The sequence below is a fragment of the Carassius gibelio genome, chromosome B18 (assembly GCF_023724105.1).
Source record: "Carassius gibelio isolate Cgi1373 ecotype wild population from Czech Republic chromosome B18, carGib1.2-hapl.c, whole genome shotgun sequence".
NCBI lineage: Eukaryota > Metazoa > Chordata > Actinopteri > Cypriniformes > Cyprinidae > Carassius > Carassius gibelio.
Window position 1 is genome coordinate 22,700,676 of NC_068413.1, and position 25,306 is coordinate 22,725,981.

The 25,306-nt window shown below is 36.2% G+C and overlaps 1 protein-coding gene across 1 annotated transcript in view; it reads left to right on the plus strand.

Moving 5' to 3' along the window:
• Positions 1–1,400: 1,400 nt before the first annotated feature.
• Positions 1,401–25,306, plus strand: part of LOC127977607 (ras GTPase-activating protein 2) — a 43,965-nt gene continuing 20,059 nt past the window's right edge. Inside the window, exons 1-6 of the mRNA XM_052582575.1 lie at positions 1,401–1,746; positions 12,736–12,859; positions 19,028–19,134; positions 19,221–19,315; positions 22,209–22,285; positions 24,921–25,004. Of these exons, the coding sequence (XP_052438535.1) occupies positions 1,689–1,746; positions 12,736–12,859; positions 19,028–19,134; positions 19,221–19,315; positions 22,209–22,285; positions 24,921–25,004 (545 nt within the window). The 5' untranslated portion in view covers positions 1,401–1,688. The remainder of the gene's footprint in view (positions 1,747–12,735; positions 12,860–19,027; positions 19,135–19,220; positions 19,316–22,208; positions 22,286–24,920; positions 25,005–25,306) is intronic.

Consider the following 25,306-nt stretch of genomic DNA (forward strand, 5'->3'; position numbering starts at 1 on the left):
TTGTCCTATACTAGCAAATCATACATTAATGGAAAGCTAATTTATTCATGTTTCAGATGTATAAATCTCAATTTCAAAATATTGACACTTACTGTAAGACTGGTTTACTGGTCCATTACATATAGTCAAATGTAATAATGTGAGCCACCATTATGGACTTATTAAAAATGTAAATATTCAATTTAACACAAATGAAATCAAGTCCATGCAATAGGACGTATTCAAAGACTATATTTAAAATGGCACGTTTAGATATTACAAGGTGTTTTTTTTAGGGTTGACGCAGTTGCCTTGTTTTCATTTGTGGCACATTTAAAACTGCTTCTACAATTGACTTTATTGCAATGTTGGCTGGATTTCCTTAATATCAAATGCAAGATTTCTAAAATTGCAACACAGTATAAAGTATATTTCATCACATTAATTTTTTTTATATTATATTGTTAGAATCCATAAATAATAAATACAATTAAAAAAATAAGAAACATTAGAGAGAGAGCCAGAAAGAGAATGAGTGAAACAGAGCCCAGAGCTCCTCTTCCTTCTGAAATTGCAGACTCGTAAGAGGGAGCTCTGTTTATTCATTCAGATTGTCTCTCTCACTATGTCTTTGGGCCTCCATGCGGACCCATCTGAGAAGCTCATTCCAGTTTCTCTATCGGTCCTCCACACAATGCCGCAGTGTTCAGTCAATTCAGTGTCCTGTGTGGGCTCAGGTGACACCAGCGCCAGATGTTCTCAACTCTCCACCACCGTCAACTCCATGCTGGTAGCAGGTTTGTGCCCAAAACAGAAAGCCTATCAGTATATCTGTGAAGGTTTTCATTCATTCCAAGCCATCAGGGAATGTCTGGTACTTCATTCATCTGTACCTGAACTTTGTTTGACATTTTTCAAAAACTTCACCACACAGCCTATCAGCTACTTATCTGTTTTGCATGCCTAATGCACCAGAAAATATCTGCCAGTCTACTCAAAAATTAGGCTAGTGAACATTCAAATTAAGATTGTAATACAAAGACTTATATATATATATATATGATAGAGCATTGCGTTAGGTTAGCAGCACAAAAGGATGTGGGTTCAATTCCCAGGGAACACGTTAGGTAAAAAATGTACAGCCTGAATGCACTGTAAGTTGCCTTGGATAAAAGTGTCTGCTAAATGCATTAATGAACATTATACATACATATATATATACATACATATATACATATATATATATATATATATATATATATATATATATATATATATATATATATATATATAAATCTTAAAATGCCTTTAAGGACAGAAAAGGTTTACATAATTTAAATACAAACCACTAGCTAACGGCTTTGTGCTAATTTCCAAACTATCCACAAAGACTGTTTCACAAGCTGGCGAACTTGACAAGGCTAAAATGCTCTTTAGGCAGTCAGCTCACTAGGTTTTAAAACACAAGTCACTGGGTTTCTTCCTAGGGGCCCCGCTCATCTGCCCTTTCGCTCGTCCTCCACCAGGGTTTTTCCGTTTGTTTTGACTATATGTTGCCTTTGCGAGTTGATTCACACAAATCCCGGTCTGCCGTCGCGACCAATCGCGCTGAGCCGGTGACGCTTCGGAGGGCCGTCCGTCCGTGCGCCTGCATTCATAAACGGATGTGATAAGTGTTGAATGTACTGTACAGAGACGAAACTTGGACCATGGCGGAAGAAGACGACACGAAAATCCGGATTTTGCAGAGCCTCCGAGGAAAAATATGTAAGTGCGACACGCTGCTTGGATGGCGAGTTAGATGTGTGTGTGTGGAAGAGTGTGTTCAGATGGCTTTGGGAGAGAAAGAAAAGGATCAGCACGGGGGAAAGAGGGGCGCGGTAGGAGCAACACACACACACAATCTGCGCTACTGGATGGGGCTGTGACAAACCACCGCTGTTTGCCACGTTTTGCGAACGGTTTGATTAAGTAGTTCACTTCGGTTTGGATATTTTACCTTTAAATCATCTTTATATCACCAGTGACAGATACAGCGCAGGATTTCGCCCAGTATCTGTGAGTTAGCAGTGGCGCTAACGTGCTCCATACCCTGGTTCCTCCTCACAGCCGTCGTATTTATTCACTTTTAAGTTAGTACAAGAGTGAAATATTGTTCTTTATTTACCCGTTTTAACCAGACCCGTCTTCATGCCACTGGAGCTGTTGGATGGTTGATTCATTCTCACCCGGACCGAGGGTGTGAGATAGACGGTGGGATCCTCGCCGAAATTTGACAAATTCTGAGCTGGACGGAAGTTGTTGCTAAACGAGCATTGCCACAGATAATTACCATATTTTGTAATTTTCTTTAAAACGATTTTTAAAAGCGTAATATGGTATATTCTGTATTCTATAAACGATAACGCAATAACTGTAACGTTGAAGTATAGATTTTAAATTACAAATGACTTGGTACGTAAGTTAATGTAGATTCAAAATCATATAATTACCGTTTTTACAATAATAACACTTTGGTCACTTGGTATTAGCAGCTTATATATATATATATATATATATATATATATATATATATATATATATATATATATATATATATATATATATATATTAATGACAGAGAGCTTCTTAAATCTTTTTAACACTCTTTGCAGAGCATCCCTCATTAAATTTGTTATGACTTACAGTCGTAGTAACTAACGAGCTAGCTGTGGTATATTTTCTGTTAGGGTATTTAATATATATTTACACTGTAAAAATCTAATATGCAGTTATTCCTACTCAGTCTGACCTGGAGTAATTTTTATAACCCAGTATAGACAGGTCGCATGAATTGAGAGTTTTTGCCTATTCGTACCATGGAATCACAACAAAGTACCATAGAACTACAATGATCATTAGACATGATACCGTGGTATTATCATTATTATTTCGGGTATGCTACCGCAGTAATAACATGTTATTCTTTAAGGATAATTTAAATTCCAAAGTACGTGTGTGTCATCGCCATTCTTCACATTTCACAGTACATTGTAAAACTGTTTTGTCAAGTAACCTAAACATGTTCTTCATGTAAAAACATCTGAATTACATTTTTAACTTAAGATGATTGCATGTTCTGTGATATTACTGTTGGATACAATTAGTATAAATTGTACATTTGATACATATATACACATTATTTTAAAGATATGACATGACAGCTGAAATTGACATTATTGGGGCAAATGAAAGATTGCTGCGAGTCTGAAATATAGTTTTGGCATGTCAGGTGTTTTGAATAGACTGAGATGATTTGAACTCAATTTATTTGGAGGTGCTTTCTTAACATTTTCTTAACACTGTCAAGAATGATTATTGCTTATGTTTTTTACCGTCTCCCACCCCTCACCCACCAAAATACAAAAAAACAACAAAAAAATTGAACCGAAACCTTCTGTGTTGCAAGTGACTTCGTGGTAAATCATCACTCTCTGGAAAGCTCACTGAAAGCCTCATAGCCACATGATATTACATAATTCATGTGAAGTGGAGAAGCTCTTCATTTTACGAGAGTATGGAAAGATAAAATAATGTAATGAAAAAACGATGTCCTGTGATACAAGTAGAAAATCTGTTGTACTTTCAGCAAACCTAAAAAAAAAAAAAAATATATATATATATATATATATATATATATATATATATATATACATTATCTTTCATACCTGAAATGTCATAAAATCTCTATAGAGATCTTTCTTAGTTTTAAATGTTATGTACGGCCCTTTATGCCTATTTTTTACAACTGTATGTGTATGATTGTGTTAAAGTCATGGCTTTTATCTTTCCATCCCAAAGAGGGTGTGCTTTCTGATTACGGTAACAGCTCAGTAACCTGCGTTTGCTACTGTACAAAAACAGCTGTCTGCACTGGGGATGTAGGGGGGATTCAGAGACAGGGAGTTTTTGGAAATCTGTGTCTAATTGGGACTTTTAGGGCATTTGGATGACTTGAAAGTCCCAACCTCAAGTCAATTCCAATAACGTGCATAGTATAACAGAGTGTGGGTGAATAACACACTGTTATGAATTTGACAATTACACTCTCAGATAGGTAAAAAATACTTTTCAAAAAGTATACTAACTTTAAGTTCCCAGTATGGGCTCTTTAGGTACAAACCTGCTTATGAACTTTTATTTCAAAGAGTGTTGAATAAATTAGTTATACTTACAGAATATAAAATAGTTATGTCATGTTTAGTGAATAAAAAGTTACACATGCCTTCAGGAAGAACTGGGAAAGTCCTTAGGAAATTACGGAGTAATAATAATCCCTCTCTTCTTTGTAATCGCTTGGGGAAGAAACCAGGTACTGTTAAAGTTTTTATTAACACAGTGTCTAAAACGTCTTCGATCAAACTAGTTCCTACTCAGTCCTTGGCTTGCCCTTGCCCAAACGATTAGGTTCAGGGCAAATCATGGTGACACAAACTGAATGACACACTGTAAACAGAGAACAGTCCCATGACATCAATAATGTGTTATCAAATCAAATTGCCCAAAACTCTCAAAGGGTGACACTGAACAATTGATCCGCTAAATGTTATAGCGGTGCAGTCAGTCTGTGGGTTCTGTATTAACACACTTGTCCAAATACATGGTGTGGTTGGCTCTCATCGTCAGCCATTTTTATGAAACGATAAAGGCATTCATTTGTTTACTAGTGTTTTGTAGTTGGTTGACAACAACTGTTATGTGTAATAATAGTTACTGCCCATTGGTCCGTGAGGTGAATGAATACAGCTCAAAGGCTTTTTCATTCACAAAAGCACACCAAGGTTTCAGAATGACTGTTATGAGTACGTAGGCCACTGTGTGCAGTGCGTCACACTGAAGTGATGTCTTTGTCCATGTGAGTGTCCTAACCGGGACGTATGTCAACACCACGCACAACCACAAATTGGGTTACGGCCTCGAAAAACACCATTAAACCATTCTGTGCATGCAGCACTTGCAGGATGCTACTGATTTAATTCCTGCAATAGTATTCCCCTGCTAAAGTAATTAAATCCCTTGTATCTTAAAAAAATTAAAAAATTAAAAAATGTAAATAAAAAAAGATTTGGGCCCACTATATGCCAGCAGAAAATGATCAGAAGGTTAACACTTTAGATTAGGGAACACTATTCACTGTTAACTAGTTGCTTATTAACATGCATAATACTAGCATGTTAACTGTTTATTATTAATTATAATCACATATTGATTCCTTATTCTGCTTGACCATATTCAACAAAGTCCTAAACATAACTACTACTACTACAACTATCTCACTTGTTATCAATTAGGCAGCAAATGAGGAGTTTATTGACTGAAAACTCTTAGTTAATAGTGAATATATGTTTCCTGATCGAAAGTGTTTACTGATTAATCAAAAATATGCTTCTGAAAAATGTACCATGACCATGTGGTTTAGATCATAGTTTGGCAGAAAACAATTATGGCATAATGATTTAAATCGCTTCCCTGAAGCATTCATACTTTAAAGTTAGAAAAGGCCATGGTACTTTGTAATATTAGCTTGTGAATTAACAAGGGAATCATTCGGATTAGGGCTCAGCGATTTGGCAAAAAAATAAAAACCATAATCATGATAAAAATTTTCATATTTGTCAATATCAATAGTTATCACAATAAATTTTCCAATCTTTATTTATATCAAGTTTAAAGGCAGATTTGTTCTCCTGGGTTGAAGTTTTAGAAACCAGATTGTTAGTTGTGGTTTTAAACTACTCTTTATTGTCAGAGTTATTTCCATTCTTAACACTTTTCCAGTCATTTTTCCTGAACAAAATTTATATTTTAATTACACATTTTATATTTTCTTAGTTTCTGCATGTCCCTATGAGTTATATTGTTTTAAATCACGAAACAGGTTTGTGGTTCCAGACTTTAATGATGTGTATCTTCAGCACAATTTGCAGAGCAGACTGCAATATTAATAATATTACATATTTGTCCCTTAGAAATATACAAATATTGGTAGTAACTTTAATTAAGAGTAGCATGAGTTAGAAAATAAAAAATTGTATGTGGTGAAATTTAATTAGATTTAATTTACACACATTTAGATCATGATGACCACAGTTAAAGCACCTCAATACCATGTTAAAAATGTGCTCTCTAGGTATTTGTCTGAAAAAACATTAGTTGTATCAACACTTTATCAACATGCTAAAATTGCCACAATAAACATGCTGAAAACTATTCTGAACACGTGAACAGCATGCTGAAAACTATTCTGAACAGCAATGTGTTTAGAATTCTCTTTTTTTTTTGTGAGACGTTGAGCCATGAAAATTTCCATTGGAAAGTATAGTCTACTAATTGGTACCCTCATGGACTAAAAGACTTCTTTGCTCACTCTGATGTTATCTTTTTCTTTTCTTTTCCCCTCTTTTTGCACACAAATGGCCACATTTACATGTGGTCACCAGCACCGGCTATCAGCAGGTGTGCGTGCACATATACAAGCAGCAGGAGGAAATGTTTGCGTGTTGTGATGTGTTGGAGAACTGTGAAGCATTCAGTAGTATACTAATAACAGTCGACAAAGAGGAACTAAGGGCTGGCTCTATGAGGACCATCTTACAACACACTCTTACGACTTTATAATGGCCACATTGTTCCGGTGTCAACCAATTCTGATGCCCTTACTAGAACATTTTAGTCCTAGACAAACGTGATGGTCTATTATATTTGACCCTCTATACAACCGTTTGTTTCCCTGTAGTGGGTATGAAATCAGTTTCGGCATTTTGTGGGTTTTAGTTCATGTTTGTTAGCAGTGTTGGGGATTACACATTACACGTAACGCAAGTTACGCAATCAGATTACTTTTTCAGGTTACTAGTAAAGTATCGTATTACTTTTTAATTTACAAGAAAATATCTGAGTTACTTTTTTAGAGAAGTAAGTCCAGTTTCTTTTTTCCCATTTATTGATTAAAAGCTCTCCTGTCCTCATGTTGCGATTAAATCATGAAGTAAGATTTAACTTTAGTTTTAGAATAAATGTAAATATGTATTAATTTATCTCACTCACAAAAAAATTAAGAATACAGATTTGATTTGCTCAAAATGAATGAAAACCTTACAAAAAGTACAACTCTAAATTACTCAACACTGTAAAAAACAAACAAAAAACAAACAGCTATGACTGCCAAATAAAAAATGTAAAATTAAAGTAAAATATCTTCATTGAAATAAAGTGCAAAACAATAACCTTAAGTACATTTTTATTAAAGGCTTTACAGAAAAAGTTATTTTACTGTTTTTTTTTTTCTTGTTTCAATTATGATATTTTACTTTAATTTTGCGGGGGGGGGGGGTGATGGGTTGATGTCAGTCATTTACCATTTTTTACTGGACATTTTTTACAGTGAAGCTAAACTAATGAATGTTCTTTTCTTTTCTTTTTTGCTGAAAAATTTTAAACTTTTATTCTTCTGCTTTACAGACATTAATTTACTTTTCCTACAGCCTGAGGCTTTTGCTGTGAAAGGGCATGTGCATTTGCCAAAAATATTACTTTTTATATTAAAAACAAACAAGCAAGCCCTGCTCAGATTTAAAAAGTAAAGCAAAAGTGACCTAATAAATCACTTTCCCTACACTGTTTGTTAGTTTGGAGGTCATATAAATGCTTGCATGAAGCTAAAAGTTAGCTTTCTCTAGAAAAAAAATATTGATGACTCATCATGCACTCATGGGCGTGTTTAAAATGTTGGGGCCATTTACACTTGCGTACTACGTGTTAGGTTTGCTAATGCGTCTTCAGCAAAGTGTGGATTTACTTCACCAATATTACAACCAACAGCGGAGACGCATCATATAGGCTAATCGTCACTTCCCTACAGGTACTGTTTACTAACAAGGTGACAGAGCCAAATACTGGCCTGGCATACGTCATACAGCATTTTTGGCCATTTTCGCAGATCTGGGTAAACGTGAATCGTTTTGAAAAAGTTATTGTGTATGCGTGAAACTTTTTAAAACCGCAAGGGAAAAACTTTTCTATTTTTGACTACATCGTTGTCATGTAAACGAAAAAAAGCTCTTTAATATGTTTCGCCCAAAAAAATTCTTCAAGTGATTTCATGGGGCCTTTAAAAGTAGCAAACCAGATGAGGTTGGTGTCTAAAACTTGCGGCTCACACTCATTGACTCATAACCTTCTGACCGCTTACTTCATTCACTCTCAAACCTCATCCTTCAGTTGCATCTTCATACTTTCGCAATAACTACTTTGTTACAAATAGTTTTAAGCAACACATTTAAAAAAAAAAAAACGATCCATAAAATCATACAGGTATGATTCTGAACATGTGGTAAATCTACAGTTTTGTATGCAAACATGCACAGACAGTGTATATTTAATATATTTGTATATATTAACTTTATATCTATTCATTTGAAACCATTTTGTAATCATTGTATTCTGAGAACAAAAAGACCACAGAGTGACGTAACACATGAAACTGACACAGCTATCAGTTTTGTGTCTGTTGGGAATTGGTCGCTTGGGACAAAGATCAATTAGAATATCAGTCAGTGTATGAAAATATTAGACCACGGAATGTCGCCAGTCAGAAACACGTATTCAAGAGAGCTGTGTATTACAAACTATTTATTTCTGAGGTGAAAGCATGCTAATATTTATGGTTGAATAACACGTACTGTTAAAAAGATCAGTATGCTTGCAAACAATAGGCTAGTTACAAACACAGTGTAGCCTATATTAGTTCTGAAGTTAGCTTTTCTGCCTAATCATTATTTTTCTGAGGAACTACAGTCTTTTTTTTCACAAGTTTAATTATTATGAGACCAGCTAAATTAGGGTCAAAGATGGGGTCAAAAACTAACCAACTCAGTGTTTCCCCTTCCGGTCTGTTCGATGGGTCTATGTTAAGACCTTCTAAAAGCAGTTCGGGATGGCGTCACACTGGTCTCTGGGGCTGCTTCTGAGCGATTTGGGGCATGAGGGCTTAGCACCGAGCTCAAGAGTCGCTTTAGTTTTCACAGTCAGTGGCACTGGGATTAGACATTAATAGCTCTTTAAGGAGCTGAAGCAGATTGACGCTGTCACCTCACACAGCTCTTCATTGTGCTTACACAGCTAACACTGAACAGTCTCTGCTTTTCAAGCGCAGTGATGTGATGCAACTTTTCATGGGTGAATGTGATAATAACTTACTGTTGTGTAGGTCATATTGTGTCCTTAAAATATGAATGGATATCGATTCAAGCTATTTCAGACAGTTGCCATCAGAGTATTTCTGCATAAAATTAACACTCTTTGGGTTCAAGATGCTCTTTCTCTTCTTTAGACCCAAAAGCAATCTGTAGATAACCCGTCCCCCCGCCAACCCTTTTTATAGAGCATCACAGTCCCGCCCACAGCCCGAGAGAGCTCTGGTGCCGGAAGTAAATTTCCCATTCATTTCTCCCATTGACTTTCGGAAAAATCCGTATCTCAAGAGTTTTAAAGCATTTGTGAGGATAACCAGCTACGGCTGAACTCATAAGCATATAACATATCATTTCGTGTGAAAAAATTAAGAGAAAATCCAATAAAAGTCAAAGGTACAAGACTGTGTACATATTTTCATTTCGAGTGCAGGAACTACTCATCCCATAAAACACCGCGCCCCATTGAATTCGACTGAAGCCACAACCGCGAACGAGGCAACGAGCTTTTTGAGCGACTTCCAAATCTGATAACGGCCGCTCGCGCGAACTTTTTCCTCCAGTGCATTTTATTTTATATAGTGAATGTAGTGAATTTACAATCGTGTAAATAAATAGTGTTTTATATAGGTATTGTGTATTGATTTTTATATTTATCATCGTGTATTTTATATATTGTGTGCCTGTGTGAAAGTGGTTAACAATAACGTCAGCAACATGGTGCAGTACTTTGTACCTGACTGGAATCACCGCTCAGTCTCAACATGTCGTTGCCATTACACAAATGTTCAGTAAATGCACAAAAAGATATGCCTAGGCTAAATATTGTTTTGACAGTGGCATTATAAAGTGCTAGATATGACTCATACCATGAAGGCTACAGTAGCCTAGCTAAGTTACCAACCTCCCTGCAAAACTCTCATGGCAGCCAAGGAGATCATGATTGCACTGAGAAGTCTACCGTGCAAAAACGCAACACAGGTTTTTATTTTATTTTATTTTTTTATTAATGATCTTCAGTCTTCACGGAGCTTCGCGGGGTTTAACCAGACGGTTACACAAGCTCCACCTACTGTCTATGGCTCCACCAATCAGATGCAACACTGTGGTATTGTTCAGGATTGTGGGTAATGAAGTACTTAGCCAAGACATCGCAAATAAAAGGCATTTATATCAAAACAAGGTTAGTGCCCCATGATCCTTTTATGTTTATATGAGCATATATTATGGCTTAGTACAGCCGTAGCTGGTTTTAAGTCTACCGTTTTTATGACTTTTACCCCAAATGTCAATGCAGAAATTGCATTGAATTTTTACTTCCGGCACCAGCTGTGGGCGGGACTGTGATGCTCTATTTCTGCAATGATTTTAGGGGTGATCTTTGTAATTCAGATCAATTGAAATACTATAAAATACAATAAAAGAGAGACTTATATTTTTAGCTGAAAAAAAATCAAGATTAGACGACAATTTTCGTAAAGCCTAAGAATGTGTTGAATTTGAATGCTGGAACTGGACAGTAAATGATCAAATTCTGCAGAAACTATCAGAGATTTCTGTGGAGTTCTACATTATACAGCTGGTTTGATTTTAATCATATCTTTTCATCGGCCCAGATGATTTCACAGAAATGCATCCGGTATGGTTGCATTTTTTAAACCGTTTTCATGCATGTTTGTTTATGTCTATGAATGTGTCTAAGTAGGAGTACATGCATATGTGTGTGTGTGTATGTGTGTGTGTGTGTTTGCATGTAGGGAACTCCAGAGTTTTGTATCTGCATGTGTGTGTGAAGCCTTGTGTAGCTTGTTTGTTCAGGCCTCACAGTTGTGGTTTGTGTTCACTTCCGTTGCTAAGCATACAGTGCTACACATGTTCGCTTCTCTTCATCACACCTGTGTATATGTGTGTGAGAAGAGAGGGTTAACTGTAGGGCATTGGCTGCTATCACGGCTCCCTGCGGCAATGTGCTCTTGGGAGTTTAGTTTCCTCTGAGTCTTTATCTGTGTCGACTGTGAGCATCATTATGAGCTGCTCAGGGTTGCATTTCGGTGTTGTTTTCTGAATGGTTCAGGGGACGAGGTGTGTGTGCCGGAAACAGAGACTGTGTAATTGCTAAAGGTGTAAGTTGCAAGACTTTGTGCATTCAGTCTCTGATCCATCATGAAAATATAAGCATCTTCCGTGGGGTGAATTTTATACAAGCATCAATGCATTATGGAATCATACATCAGAGAAAAATAAATTATATTTTGCATGCAGAAAATGGTGGGGTTTTTTTGCATTATGGATTGCATAGTGACATTATTTTAAGAAAACTTTTTTTTTTTTCTGTTTTAACATGAAAAATAACTCTGTTTTAATACGATTTTAATTAATATATGCCAAAATTATATTCATTGCAACATTAAATACATATGTAAAATAAGTAAATATATTAAACTTTTAAACAACAAAACTGTTCAGAAGTTTAGTAGTGTCCACAAAATATTAAGCAGCAAAAACTTTTTTGTTTTAATAAAATAAATATTTTTAAGCACCAAATATAAGAATCATTTCTGAAGTATATGAAACTGAAGATTTGATCAATGGCTGCTGAAAATTCAGCTTTGCCATCAAAGGAATAAATTACACTGTAAATTAGTCAAAAAAAGAAATATTGTAAATAGGCTATATTCCTTTTTTTACTGTATTTGGATTGAATTATTGTGATAAGAATTTTGTAATTTGTAATGATAAAATAATTTTAAATAAACTAATTGTGATTGTCATAAAATAGGCTTTAATATCTTTATGCAAAATATAATTGTAATTTGTTGCTTTATTTTGTAGTGACATATGGCTATAGTTTGGTGTTTGATACAGACCTTACATAACTAAATTTTATGAATGCCCCTCCCCCACAAAAAAAAGAAAAAGAAAGAAAGAAAACATTTTAGAAGCGGCATACAACTGAAAGCTGTGAACCACAATAAAGAATCCACAGTATCTGATATTATAAATTTGTCATAAGAAGTTATAAGGTGCATGTTTGTTTTTATTAATTGTTCCTGCGTTCAGAAAATCGAATTAGCTGTGTCGTTCGGGTTTGATGTGGTCTGTATTAGCTATGGCTACATTTGCCCTCTGACACATTAATATGTGTGGTTGTGTATGTGTGCTTTTGAATTTGATCTTTTGAATCAGCGCTCTCCTGGAAGCCCCAGTGCATGCTGGGAGGAAGTTAATGCTTCTCGTCTGTAACCACATCTTAGATGAGCTCCACGTAGAGCGGCCACATCCGCCTCAAGCCTCTGCACCACCACAGCGCTCCTGCAAGTGTGTGCGCACAATAGTGTGTGTAGTGGCCGTACATTGCCGACCCCACAACTGACAAACCTCTAATTCAAATGCAGTGTTCAGATACCAAAAAAAAAAATAATAATGTAGTGTGAAAGGTTCTAATGGAGAATGTCCTGAGACAGCTTTTCCACACATTGAGATTTCAGAGAAGTAAAGTTAACCCTTGTTATGGTTCTCTCGGCAGGCGAAGCAAAGAATTTGGGTCCGAGCTCCGGGCCGAACCGCCTCCGTGACCTCTGCACCTTCTGTACAATCAGTTTGGACCAGGAGGAAGTATATCGCACAAAAGTCTATGAGAAGAGTGTAAGGTGAGACCGTAAACACACACTTTGATACACATTAGCACACCAACATCACATGCAAATGACTTGCTGATGTTGATGATATTTATCTTCCAGCCCTTCTCATATATGCGGTTTTCATGCTGCTTCACAAAAATGCAGGCCTATATTTTTTTTCTGTCTGCTGTGTACACGTAATCCAAACAAGACAGGAAGCACTGCCCTTTTATGTCATTTTATTTCATCCTTTACGGTAATTGCTCAAATAGGTACATTACAATATACAAATAGATTTAAACATATCCTGAAGAAAATGTCAGTAGTGCCCATGGTGACCCACAATTGTTATCCTAATTTGTGCCTGATCTAACCCCTAAATTTAGTTTTGCTGGTGTTTGGTGATGTTAATAAATTGACTTCAATTAATTTAGTTGTTAACATAAGATTATTATTTATTTATTTTTTTTGTTTTTTTGAAATTGGAAAATCTCCGCTTCATATTTGCTTTATTAAATTGTATAGATTTTTTTTTTTTTTTTTAGAAGTAAAAAAATATTTTGAAAAGTGTTTGAGTTTACCCCCCACCCCCCCAACCCCTCCCCCACAATCATTAAAACAGGGTTTGCATTTATTTTGGAACCCATTGGCTTTCATTGTAAGGACAAAAAATTTTTATACGTTCTTCAGAATATCTTCTTTTGTGTTCCATGAAATAAAGAAAGTCAACAACAGTTCTCTTAAGATATTTTTCAATGCAATTCTATGCAAGATTTGTGGTTGTATAAATGATGTGGAGAGCTTCAATACGCAGTTTTAATTCTTATCATTTTCTTCCATTATACTCAAAGTTGACTTTCCACTGTGCTCCAGATTTACTTTGTCTGATAGTTCATCTTGATATTGGACGTACAACATTGTGTTTGATGATATTATGTTGTGTACACTTTCAGTTGCAAAAGCGTCTAGTCATTGAAAGAAGCGCATTTTCTTTATCTCGCTCTGTTTCTGAAGGCTTTTCCTCTCGTGGTATTTCACAACTGTTTTCCCCTCTGTTCAAAGGGCTCTGTTGGCTGTGTGTAAGGAAGGGTGTCCACCTACGCGTTCCCTCACTTTTCTCTCTCACACTTGCTATCTATCGCTCCTTGTCTTACGCTCACACACTCGTTTGCAATCATCCTCTCTCAGAGCGTGAAGTTTTATCCTCAAGTCTTTCTTCACCTCTCCTAATCTTTCTTTCTTTCATCTGACTTATTAAACACTTTTGAATCTGAGGCTATTCATCGCCATGTTTTTTGTATTTGGAGTCGAGTGGTTTTACCTGTAGCAGCAGGAGGTCAGAATCTGTTTGTGTGTGAATGTATGTGGGAGCGCATGCACTCTTCAGTGCGGGGGCTATGAGTGTATTATTTGTGTGTGTGTGTGTGTGTGTGTGTGTGTAAGAGAGCTGGAGTGTGTGTGGGTGGATGAGCATTGAGTGGATCGGGTGGATCCGCTCAAGTCTCAGCTGAGGTATTTGACTGTTGTTGTCACAGAGCTAGAAGTTATTTTTATTTTTGGTTTAAATTGAACTTTCAGTTGTTGTTGTTTTTTTTGGCACTTGTTATTATATATATATTTTTTAATTCCTTGCTTACTTTGACTCCAAAAAGTGTTTGTACATTGAGGCTAAGCAGCGTAACCACGTGTAGTCCATCACGTTTGGTTATGAACATGATCCACTAACATTTCAGAACCACAGTGTCACATAAATTGTGAATGTAATTGTGTCTATTGAAATGTTGTATGAAATTTGAATCGTACAAACTGTTTCATATCATGGCCATTAAATAGTGTAGTACAAAAATAGTATAGTACATCAAATTCTCATTACCTAGACTTACTTTATCCTAACCACTCGTTACTCGTTAAAAATATTTTTACATGTTTTCTGCAATCTTTTAATCATTTATCATTTCTATATTGTATGGTTTAACTAGTAACTATTTTTTATTTACATTTATTTTGTACATAATAAATTTATATAATAATTCATTTTTTTTATTTTAATAGTAAAGCAAAGGTTAACTTGTGTAAGGGAAGTTATAACATTAAGTTTACATAACCTTTCATAGTTGAAGTAACTGTGTATTTTGTTAGCTTATTTATAATCTCATCAACAACAACAACAAAAACAAGCTAAGGAATCGTATGATCAGGATGTAAAAATAAACTAAGGCCTCACCTTTCAGAGAAAACATTGAGCATGTCCCCACCATGTTGCTCACTTAAACATTTCCGATGTGATCTGTGCGTATTAGAAGTGTGTTTCTGTATTTGTTTGTGTTGAGTATTTGCAGCGCATTTCTGTATTTGTTTGTGTTGTGTTTTTGTAGTGCATTTCTCTATTTGTTTTCTGAGTGTTTGCGTCGCGTTTCTGTATTTGTGTTATGAGTGCTTGCGGCGTGTTTCTGTATTTATTTGTTGTGAGTGTTTGCGGCGTGTTTCTGTATTTGTGTGTTGTGAGTGTTTGCAGCGTGTTTCAGTATTTGTGTGTTGTGAGTGTTTGCAGCGCGTTTCTGTATTTGTGTGTTGTGAGTGTTTGCAGCGTGTTTCTGTATTTGTGTGTTGTGAGTGTTTGCAGCGCGTTTCTGTATTTGTGTGTTGTGAGTGTTTGCGGCGCGTTTCTGTATTTGTTTGTTGTGAGTGTTTGCGGCGCGTTTCTGTATTTGTGTGTTGTGAGTGTTTGCGGCGCGTTTCTGTATTTGTGTGTTGTGAGTGTTTGCGGCGCGTTTCTGTATTTGTGTGTTGTGAGTGTTTGCGGCGCGTTTCTGTATTTGTGTGTTGTGAGTGTTTGCGGCGCGTTTCTGTATTTGTGTTATGAGTGCTTGCGGCGTGTTTCTGTATTTGTTTGTTGTGAGTGTTTGCGGCGTGTTTCTGTATTTGTGTGTTGTGAGTGTTTGCGGCGTGTTTCAGTATTTGTGTGTTGTGAGTGTTTGCAGCGTGTATTTGTGTGTTGTGAGTGTTTGCAGCGTGTTTCTGTATTTGTGTTATGAGTGCTTGCGGCGTGTTTCTGTATTTGTTTGTTGTGAGTGTTTGCGGCGTGTTTCTGTATTTGTTTGTTGTGAGTGTTTGCGGCGTGTTTCAGTATTTGTGTGTTGTGAGTGTTTGCAGCGTGTTTCAGTATTTGTGTGTTGTGAGTGTTTGCAGCGTGTATTTGTGTGTTGTGAGTGTTTGCAGCGTGTTTCTGTATTTGTGTGTTGTGAGTGTTTGCAGCGCGTTTCTGTATTTGTGTGTTGTGAGTGCTTTGCAGCGCATTTCTGTATTTGTGTGTTGTGAGTGTTTGCGGCGCGTTTCTGTATTTGTTTGTTGTGAGTGTTTGCGGCGCGTTTCTGTATTTGTGTGTTGTGAGTGTTTGCGGCGCGTTTCTGTATTTGTGTGTTGTGAGTGTTTGCGGCGCGTTTCTGTATTTGTGTGTTGTGAGTGTTTGCGGCGCGTTTCTGTATTTGTGTGTTGTGAGTGTTTGCGGCGCGTTTCTGTATTTGTGTGTTGTGAGTGCTTGCGGTGTGTTTCTGTATTTGTGTGTTGTGAGTGCTTGCGGCGCGTTTCTGTGTGTTGTGAGTGTTTGCAGCGCGTTTCTGTATTTGTGTGTTGTGAGTGCTTGCGGCGTGTTTCTGTATTTGTGTTGTGAGTGTTTGCAGCGTGTTTCTGTATTTGTGTGTTGTGAGTGCTTGCGGCGTGTTTCTGTATTTGTTTGTTGTGAGTGCTTGCAGCGCGTTTCTGTGTGTTGTGAGTGTTTGCGGCGCGTTTCTGTATTTGTGTGTTGTGAGTGCTTGCGGCGTGTTTCTGTATTTGTGTGTTGTGAGTGCTTGCGGCGCGTTTCTGTATTTGTGAGTGTTTGCAGCGCGTTTCTGTATTTGTGTGTTGTGAGTGGTTGCAGCGCGTTTCTGTATTTGTTTTTGCAGCGCGTTTCTGTATTTGTTTGTGTTTGCAGCGTGTTTCTGTATTTGTTTGTTGTGAGTGTTTGCGGCGCGTTTCTGTGTTTGTGTGTTGTGAGTGCTTGCGGCGTGTTTCTGTATTTGTGTGTTGTGAGTGCTTGCAGCGCGTTTCTGTGTGTTGTGAGTGTTTGCGGCGCGTTTCTGTATTTGTGTGTTGTGAGTGCTTGCGGCGTGTTTCTGTATTTGTGTGTTGTGAGTGCTTGCGGCGCGTTTCTGTATTTGTGTATTGTGAGTGTTTGCAGCGCGTTTCTGTATTTGTGTGTTGTGAGTGCTTGCAGCGCGTTTCTGTGTGTTGTGAGTGCTTGCGGCGCGTTTCTGTATTTGTGTGTTGTGAGTGCTTGCGGCGTGTTTCTGTATTTGTGTGTTGTGAGTGCTTGCGGCGCGTTTCTGTATTTGTGTATTGTGAGTGTTTGCAGCGCGTTTCTGTATTTGTGTGTTGTGAGTGCTTGCAGCGTGTTTCTGTATTTGTTTGTTGTGAGTGTCTGCAGCATATTCCTGTATTTGTTTGTTGTGAGTGGTTGCAGCGCGTTTCTGTATTTGTGTTGTGAGTGTTTGCAGCGCGTTTCTGTATTTGTGTGTTGTGTTTTTGTAGTGCATTTCTGTATTTGTTTGTTGTGAGTGTTTGCAGCGCGTTTCTGTATTTGTGTGTTGTGAGTGCTTGCAGCGTGTTTCTGTATTTGTGTGTTGTGTTTTTGTAGTGCATTTCTGTATTTGTTTGTTGTGAGTGTTTGCAGATAATTTCTGTATTTGTGTATTTTGAGTGTTTGCCGCGCGTTTCTGTATTTGTGTGTTGTGAGTGCTTGCTGCGCGTTTCTGTATTTGTTTGTGTTTGAAGCGTGTTTCTGTATTTGCGTGTGGTGAGTGTTTGCAGCATGTTTCTGTATTTGTTTGTTGTGAGTGCTTGCAGCGTGTTTCTGTATTTGCGTGTGGTGTGAGTTTGCAGCGCGTTTCTGTATTTTTTGTTGTGAGTGCTTGCAGCGCATTTCTGTATTTGTTTGTTGTGAGTGTTTGCAGCGCGTTTCTGTATTTGTGTGTTGTGAGTTTTTGCAGCGCCTTTCTGTATTTGTTTGTGTTTGCAGCGTGTTTCTGTATTTGCATGTGGTGAGTGTTTGCAGCGTGTTTCTGTGTTTGTTTGTTGTGAGTGCTTGCAGCGTGTTTCTGGATTTGTGTGTTGTGAGTGTTTGCAGCGCTTTTCTGTATTTGTGAGTTGTGAGTGCTTGCAGCGTGTTTCTGTATTTGTTTGTTGTGAGTGCTTGCAGCGTGTTTCTGGATTTGTGTGTTGTGAGTGTTTGCAGCGCTTTTCTGTATTTGTGTGTTGTGAGTGCTTGCAGCGTGTTTCTGTATTTGTGTGTTGTGAGTGTTTGCAGTGTGTTTCTGTATTTGTGTGTTGTGAGTGTTTGCAGTGTGTTTCTGTATTTGCGTGTGGTGAGTGTTTGCAGTGTCTTTCTGTATTTGTTTGTGAGTGCTTGCAGTGTGTTTCTATATTTGTGTTGTGAGTGTTTGCAGTGTTTTTCTGTACTTGTGTTGTTAGTATTTGCAGCGTGTTTATGTATTTGTTTGTTGTGGGTGTTTGCAGCGCGTTTCTCTATTTGCGTGTTGTGAGTGTTTGCAGCGCGTTTCTCTATTTGCCTGTTGTGAGTGTTTGTAGCGCGTTTCTCTATTTGCTTGTTGTGAGTGTTTGCAGCATGTTTCTGTATTTGTGTTGTGAGGATTTGCAGCACTTCAATATTTATTTCTGTAATATACTGAAAAGAAAAGGTAAAATGTACTTTAAATTGTCTGCTAGGACAATGCTACTAAATACAGCAAAAGCCTAGGTGAAAAATAAAAATAAAAAAACCTGTAAAAGAATTTTTTTTTACAGAGTGTTGTGGCATATCACAAGTTCTATGAAGAAAACTATAGAAATAAATGCTAGAATACTTTTATGATTTATTGCATCATGCCAATATTTCAAATTAGTTGTGCAGACATTTTTTCATTTTTGCATTGCACCTGGTTATGATATAATGCAAAAAAAAAACTTCTTCTAATTATCTGATGCTTTTATTCTAAGCGACCTGAATTGAAGATAGACTTTTTTAACAGTCCTTGCTTTTCCTGGGAATCAAACCCATTTTGAACTGTAACGGGTGATTTTGATTATATGTATTTTTTGCAGGCATTGTATTAATGGAGTAACTGTGCTTGTGATTAACTTTCCCTTTGTCATGTGCTTTAGTCCGTTCTATAGCGAGGACTTCTACTTCGAAATTCCACGCCCGTTCCAGTGCCTGTCATTCTACGTGTACGCTAAGAGCATGTTCCAAATAAGGGATCTACCTGTAGGTCAGTATCTTTTGCCCTTGTTTGTCTCATTTACAAGACTAATGCACAGTGTACATGTCAACTAAGGCTTGAATGTGTGTTTGTAGGGAAAGTAGCCATCAGGAAGGAAGATCTATATAAGTACTGCGGGAAAGAGAACTGGTTTCAGTTACAGCCTGTGGATCCACACTCAGAAGTTCAGGTGAGTGCACGGTTAGATGGCATAGAAGTTATCATTTAATACACAAACCACACCCAACAGAGCAATACATGAACACACAACATTACTTCCCTTCTGTGGTAAGTCTCCAGCCGTGGTTTGGGCCAATCGGGTGAGTTTATGATTCCTCATTGCCTCGCCATACCCAATGAGATCGATGTATGATTAGTCAGCACTTATATGTGGTCCAATGACTTGAAAGCAGATGCAGGCCCAACTCCACATCCTGTTTTTGTGTATGGTGTATGCACGGATCTGTTTTGTACACAAGTATGATTCACTGTTCAGCAGAACGAGTGGCAGGGGGTGTGGACTGTATCAGAAACAAAAAGTGTTTATGTCAAGGAATTTGCTTTTGTTAAAAGCAAGTTTTGAAAAAAAACAGAAAACATACACAACGGAAAAAATGAAAGACAATGTCAAAGACAGTTTTAGAACTTTTAGAAAATAATGAAGAAAGTAAACCAAGCAAGCAAGTTTGTGCATAAGATGTATGTTTTTATAACGTTATTTTTAATTCGAATACTTTTTAAATACTTGTGATGTATTTAACAAATATATGTTTGCAAAGTATTTTTTACATGTGTAATTACAAATAGCATTTTTCCACTTTTCCAACCAAAGAAAGTAAAACTAGCAAGCAGAGTTTCTATGTAAGTGTTGATAACATCAGTTTTAATTGGTATTTAGAGATATTTATAATACTTGCAAATGTACTTGTAAAACGCACACAGACGGTGGAAAGAATAGCGATTTGCCACTTTTTCAAACATTGAAACTAAACCAAGCTTCTGCAAGCGTCTCTGTGATAACATCAGTTTTAATTGAAATTTGGCACTGTTTTGAATATTTTTGATGATTTTATTAGCATTTTTATTTATTGATTGATTTATTATTTTGTTAAGTGTCTAAATATTTTTAGAGCCACTGTATATAATGACAAGTCTTATTTAAACAAAGGCGGCATCTGAAATGAAAAAAAGTAACCTGAAACAGCATGTTTAAAGACTAGTGAAACAACAATTTAATACTCCAGGGCACTCACATGGGGAAAAATTTAAAAGCCTTTAATAAACTAGACTATTTCTTCATTTAGAAAAAAACAAAATATTATTTTAAACTTTGGTTACACTTTAGTGAAGGGACCAATTCTCTTTATTAACTTGTTGCTCATTAGCATGCCTATTATTAACATTAACTTTTTATTAGTAGTTATAAAGCACATATTCTGCATGACCTTATTCAACATCTCTAATCCTACCCAATACATAATTTTTACAACTATTAATAAGCAGCAAATTAGGAGTTTATTGAAGCAAAATGGTTTGTTAATGATGAGAATTGGAACTTAAAAAAAGTGACCTAGACTTTTTTTTTTTACTGTTTTACTGCATGTTTCAGTTCTTACATTTTATCATTTTGAATCTGCTTGTCAACAATGACCTTTATTTTTATTTTTTATTTTTATTTTTTTTGACTAAAAAGGACACACTCATGCTTACTTCAAACTAAAAACATAAATATCATGATAGATATATAAGAAAATTGTCAAAATGCTGAAAAATATTGATGGATTTCATATATCCCTAGAGTCTACATGTTGCAGCGTTACTTTACGTCAGTGGCTAAACACTGTGGTGTGTGTCTTTGAGCCTGAGGACGAGAAAAGGGTGGGTGGCAGTTCCGTCAGATAATGTTCAGAGCCACCCAGAACTGGCTGAAATCACAAGACGTTCCTCTATCGTTTTTAAGCCTTTACGTACTCTAAAAACTTTAACTAATTTACACACAACAAGTTTTTTGTTTCCACATACTTATGAAATGAATTGCTCTGTAATGAATCCATTGTAGATGTGATCTTGCAAATAGATGTACTTTTGTGTTCTGCAGGGTTAAATGATTCTATTCTATTAAAAGATTTGCATTTTTGCATTTTTTTTTTTACTTGTTACTTTATTTTTAAAACGTGATTCTTTAGTATCTGCTTTGGACATCTGTAACGCATTGAATTATTGGTGCGTTTTCGGTGTCATTTCTCAAAGGAACTTGCACAAAATATTGCGTAGGAGTATGTGGGTGTTTTTATTTTGTTTTTCTACTCTATCTTTCTCCCTCCCTGTCCTTTCCTCCTCACCTCTCCTCCGTTTATAATCTTTCTCATTCCAACATTATCAGCCTCAACAAATTTGACTGGCTGGATAGGCTATTTCAACATAAATCATATTATATCATAAACATGTCAGTAGTTGATCTTCAGTGCCACGGCCCTCAAAACACATTCTGTGTTTCAGGTTACTTTTTTGTTTTAAGCAGACGTCTGAATGATGGTTTGTGGGACAGATCCTTTCATCTGAATGTTATATACAGTGCCCCTAAATTTTATTTGTATTTATAAACTTCACAAACATTTAAAGAGTATCAAAGCATGTATTTATACAAATTATATATTTTTGCTTTCAAATGATTAATCACGATTAATTGCATTCAAAAAAAAAAAAATAGTTTACGTAATGGGTGTGTACTGTGTATATTTATTATATATATATATAAATACATGCACATTTAAGAGAAATGTTATGCTTGTATATTAAATATATTTATATATAATATAAATTACACTAATTTAAATACATGCAAATATTTTCAATATAATGTATATGTGTGCATTTTTATATATATATATATATATATATATATATATATATATATATATATATATATATATATATATATATATATATATATATATATGATTAATAGCACTAATATAGTTTTTTTTTTTTTCTTTTGTATGTTGTGAATGCTGGCTCACTGGGCTCTGCAAGCTGTTGGCTTGTGTTATCCAATAATAAGTGTCTTTTTTACTTTTTTACAGGGGAAGGTTCATTTAGAGATGAAGCTGAATGAACTGATCACAGAGAATGGTTCCATCTGCCAACAGCTTGTGGTTCAGTAAGTGATGCTTGTCTGTCGGTGCATGTATTTAGTGTATTTGAGCTCAGCATGAATTGGCACTCACAACCCACTGTACATTTGCACTGTTACATTCTTTAAAGTGAAACAGGATATCGAATTAAGACGCCAAGGTTTGGCTGCTCAGAAGGGCTTGATGTTAGATGTCTTAACTACAGCATGTGGTTCTAAAAATCATCTTTCTCCATTTTTGGCAATTCATAAGTAACTGTGTGTTCTGATACTATACGGTTTAAAATCCTTTTTATCTCAAAAGCATGTGGGCTATGTCACTTATATTTCACTGTATTAAAGTAGTTGTTTCATTAGTATCTGGTGTCGGTAGTATCCAGTGCTTTAAGGGTTTAGAATGGGCTTCTTGTGCCCTTCTGTCACAGCTCAATATAGTCCCTAGTGAAGGATTGTGACTGGGAGGTTCATGATGTGCCATCAGCCAATCAGCATTGTCTTGATTACTTTGACTTAGGACAAGTGGGGGTTCCATCTCTGCATGCTGTACTTTTATCTTCACACTGGCATTATTTTTGAACTTATCTGTGAACTGACGTTTTTAGCATTTTATCTGATTTGTAACAAAAAGTGTTTATGATCCTGTTTATAGACTTTAAGGCCACCCTGCAGTTTTCTGTTTAAATAAATTCCTTCAAACATTCAACTCTCAACCTCTTAAGACACATATTTGTATTGTAATGTTTAGTGAAAAATCAAATATGCAAAAAAAATATAGAATTATAACAGTATTATGTAGAACTTTACTTAATTTAGGATATATTTTTTAGTTGAAGTGCAATTCTATTGTTACAATAGTACTATATATTTATCTGTCTGTCATTTATATAAAATGTATAATATACTATTTTATTATACATTAAAATGAGCAAATATATATTTTTTAAATCACAACTATAATCTTTATAATCTATAAGATTTTTGTCTTAATTTTTATAGAATTAGTTATAAATATGTATTTTATTATTATTATTATTATTATTATTATTGTCGACATCACAAATGAATAAGGTCTTGAAGACTGAACTCCATTTTCATCACAGTGTCGTCTCTTTGTTCTTTTTTTGCAGCATGAGATATGTTCTTATAAGGCGATATGTATCATTATACTACCACAATTCATGGCAAATTAATTACAATTTGTTTTTTAACCCAGCCATGTGCTGTAAATAAATAATTGTATTTTTTTTATATATATAAAAAAGTGTGGGACTCTCTGATCTAGATGCTGGGCTGTATGGTTCATTAATCATGCTCGTTTTTCTGACTATTAACATACAGCCATGTTTGGAAATGGTTAGTATTTGGTTTTCTAGTGTGGTTTCATGGTGTTTCACATGAGATACTACATACTGTATGCTTTCTGCAGCATGTGGATGCTGTGTTGATAACTTCAGAGGTGTGTGTCGTCTGGGTGGAGGAGAACACCTGTGAAATTCTTCTTCACACCTCTACAGGGTGTATGTATTTTCTTTAACGGTGTGAAAAACGCTTTGAGTCAACACAGAGTTGCTGACGTGTATGTGTGTGTGTGTGTGTGTTTAATGTTGGCCATCGCTCTTCATTCACTCTCCCACAGAGCAGGTTGACGAAAGAGGAAGTGATGCCGTGACGGCAGGAAGTTCGTACTGCGCTGCCCCTGTGGTTTTGTTTTGCCGTCACACTGCTTTTTTTCTCTTTCATGCTCTCTCGCTCGCTGTCGTTCTTTCTCACCTTCCTTCGCCGCTTCATGGCTGTCACCATGACGACTACAAGTGTGAATTACTTCCTGTCTTGGATAGCAGTGCTTCTCTATCTGACACCTTAATTTATGCTTGTTCGCCTTTCATCGTCTTTTGTTTCATTCATTCACATTTTAACGTGACGCAGTGTAACGTCTGAAAAAGTCAACATCAGTGCTCGACAATAAAAAAGAGGGGCAGTGTGAGAGGACTTCAGTGCCAGTTCACTGACGGTCACTTGCTCTATTGGGCCTCAGCTTATTTCATTTGTGTATATATATTAGTCAAAACTGATAGTTTTGATTGATTGATTTTCATGAATGAAAGTCTGCAGTACTTGCCTGAATGGCTAACATAAATTTAAAACCACCCCTTTTGCTTTATTAATACATTCTTATGGTCTTTTGTGAATTATTCAGTGATATTGGGGTTTTTAAGGGAAAGGTCAACTAAATAGTAAGGCATTATTTAGACTAAATATCCTGTTTCACTTTGAATTTTGTCATAGTAAAATGGATAAAGAATGTGGCTTCATATTGACTTGAATGTATGTGGTTTAATCACAGTATGGACAGAACAATCTTCCGTTTGATCTTTACAGTCACACTTTATTTTAAGGTCCAATTCTCGCTAAACCTTTAGCTATGACTTTTGCCTCTATAAACTCCTCTAACTTGCTGATTATTAATCATTAGTAAGGTATTTGGTAGGATTAAGAGTGTAGAAATTGGGCATGCACAATGTGTGCTTTATAAGTACTAATAAATACCCAATATGTAAATAATAGCATGCTAATAAGCAACTAGTTAATAGCGAGAACTGGTCCCTATACTAAAGTGTTAGCATCTTTACTGTTTTAATAACTAGCTCATTGTCTTTTGCAGGATAATTGCCTGTCAGGGTTTGCCGTTGATAAGTGGGCAGAACTGCGATCCATACGCTACAGTAACGCTCGTAGGACCCGCCAGGTGGGTTTATAAACATGAAGTCAAACCGAAGGTGCCCTAAAATCACAAGGTTTACAGTAAAGGAACCGATGTTTGCATAAAACATGATGGTTTCTAATGAAGTCAATACTTCCACAGTCAAAATGCTCTATTGTGATTGTTTCTAAATCAGTCAGTCATAAGACCTCTGTTTCTGATCTAGGCAGAAATGAGTACATAACATCCGCTCTGATTCAATAATAACATCCTGCTCTCTGTCTTTCTGTTTCTCTCTCTCTCTCTCTCTCTCTCTCTCTCTCTCTCTCTCTCTCTCTCTCTCTCTC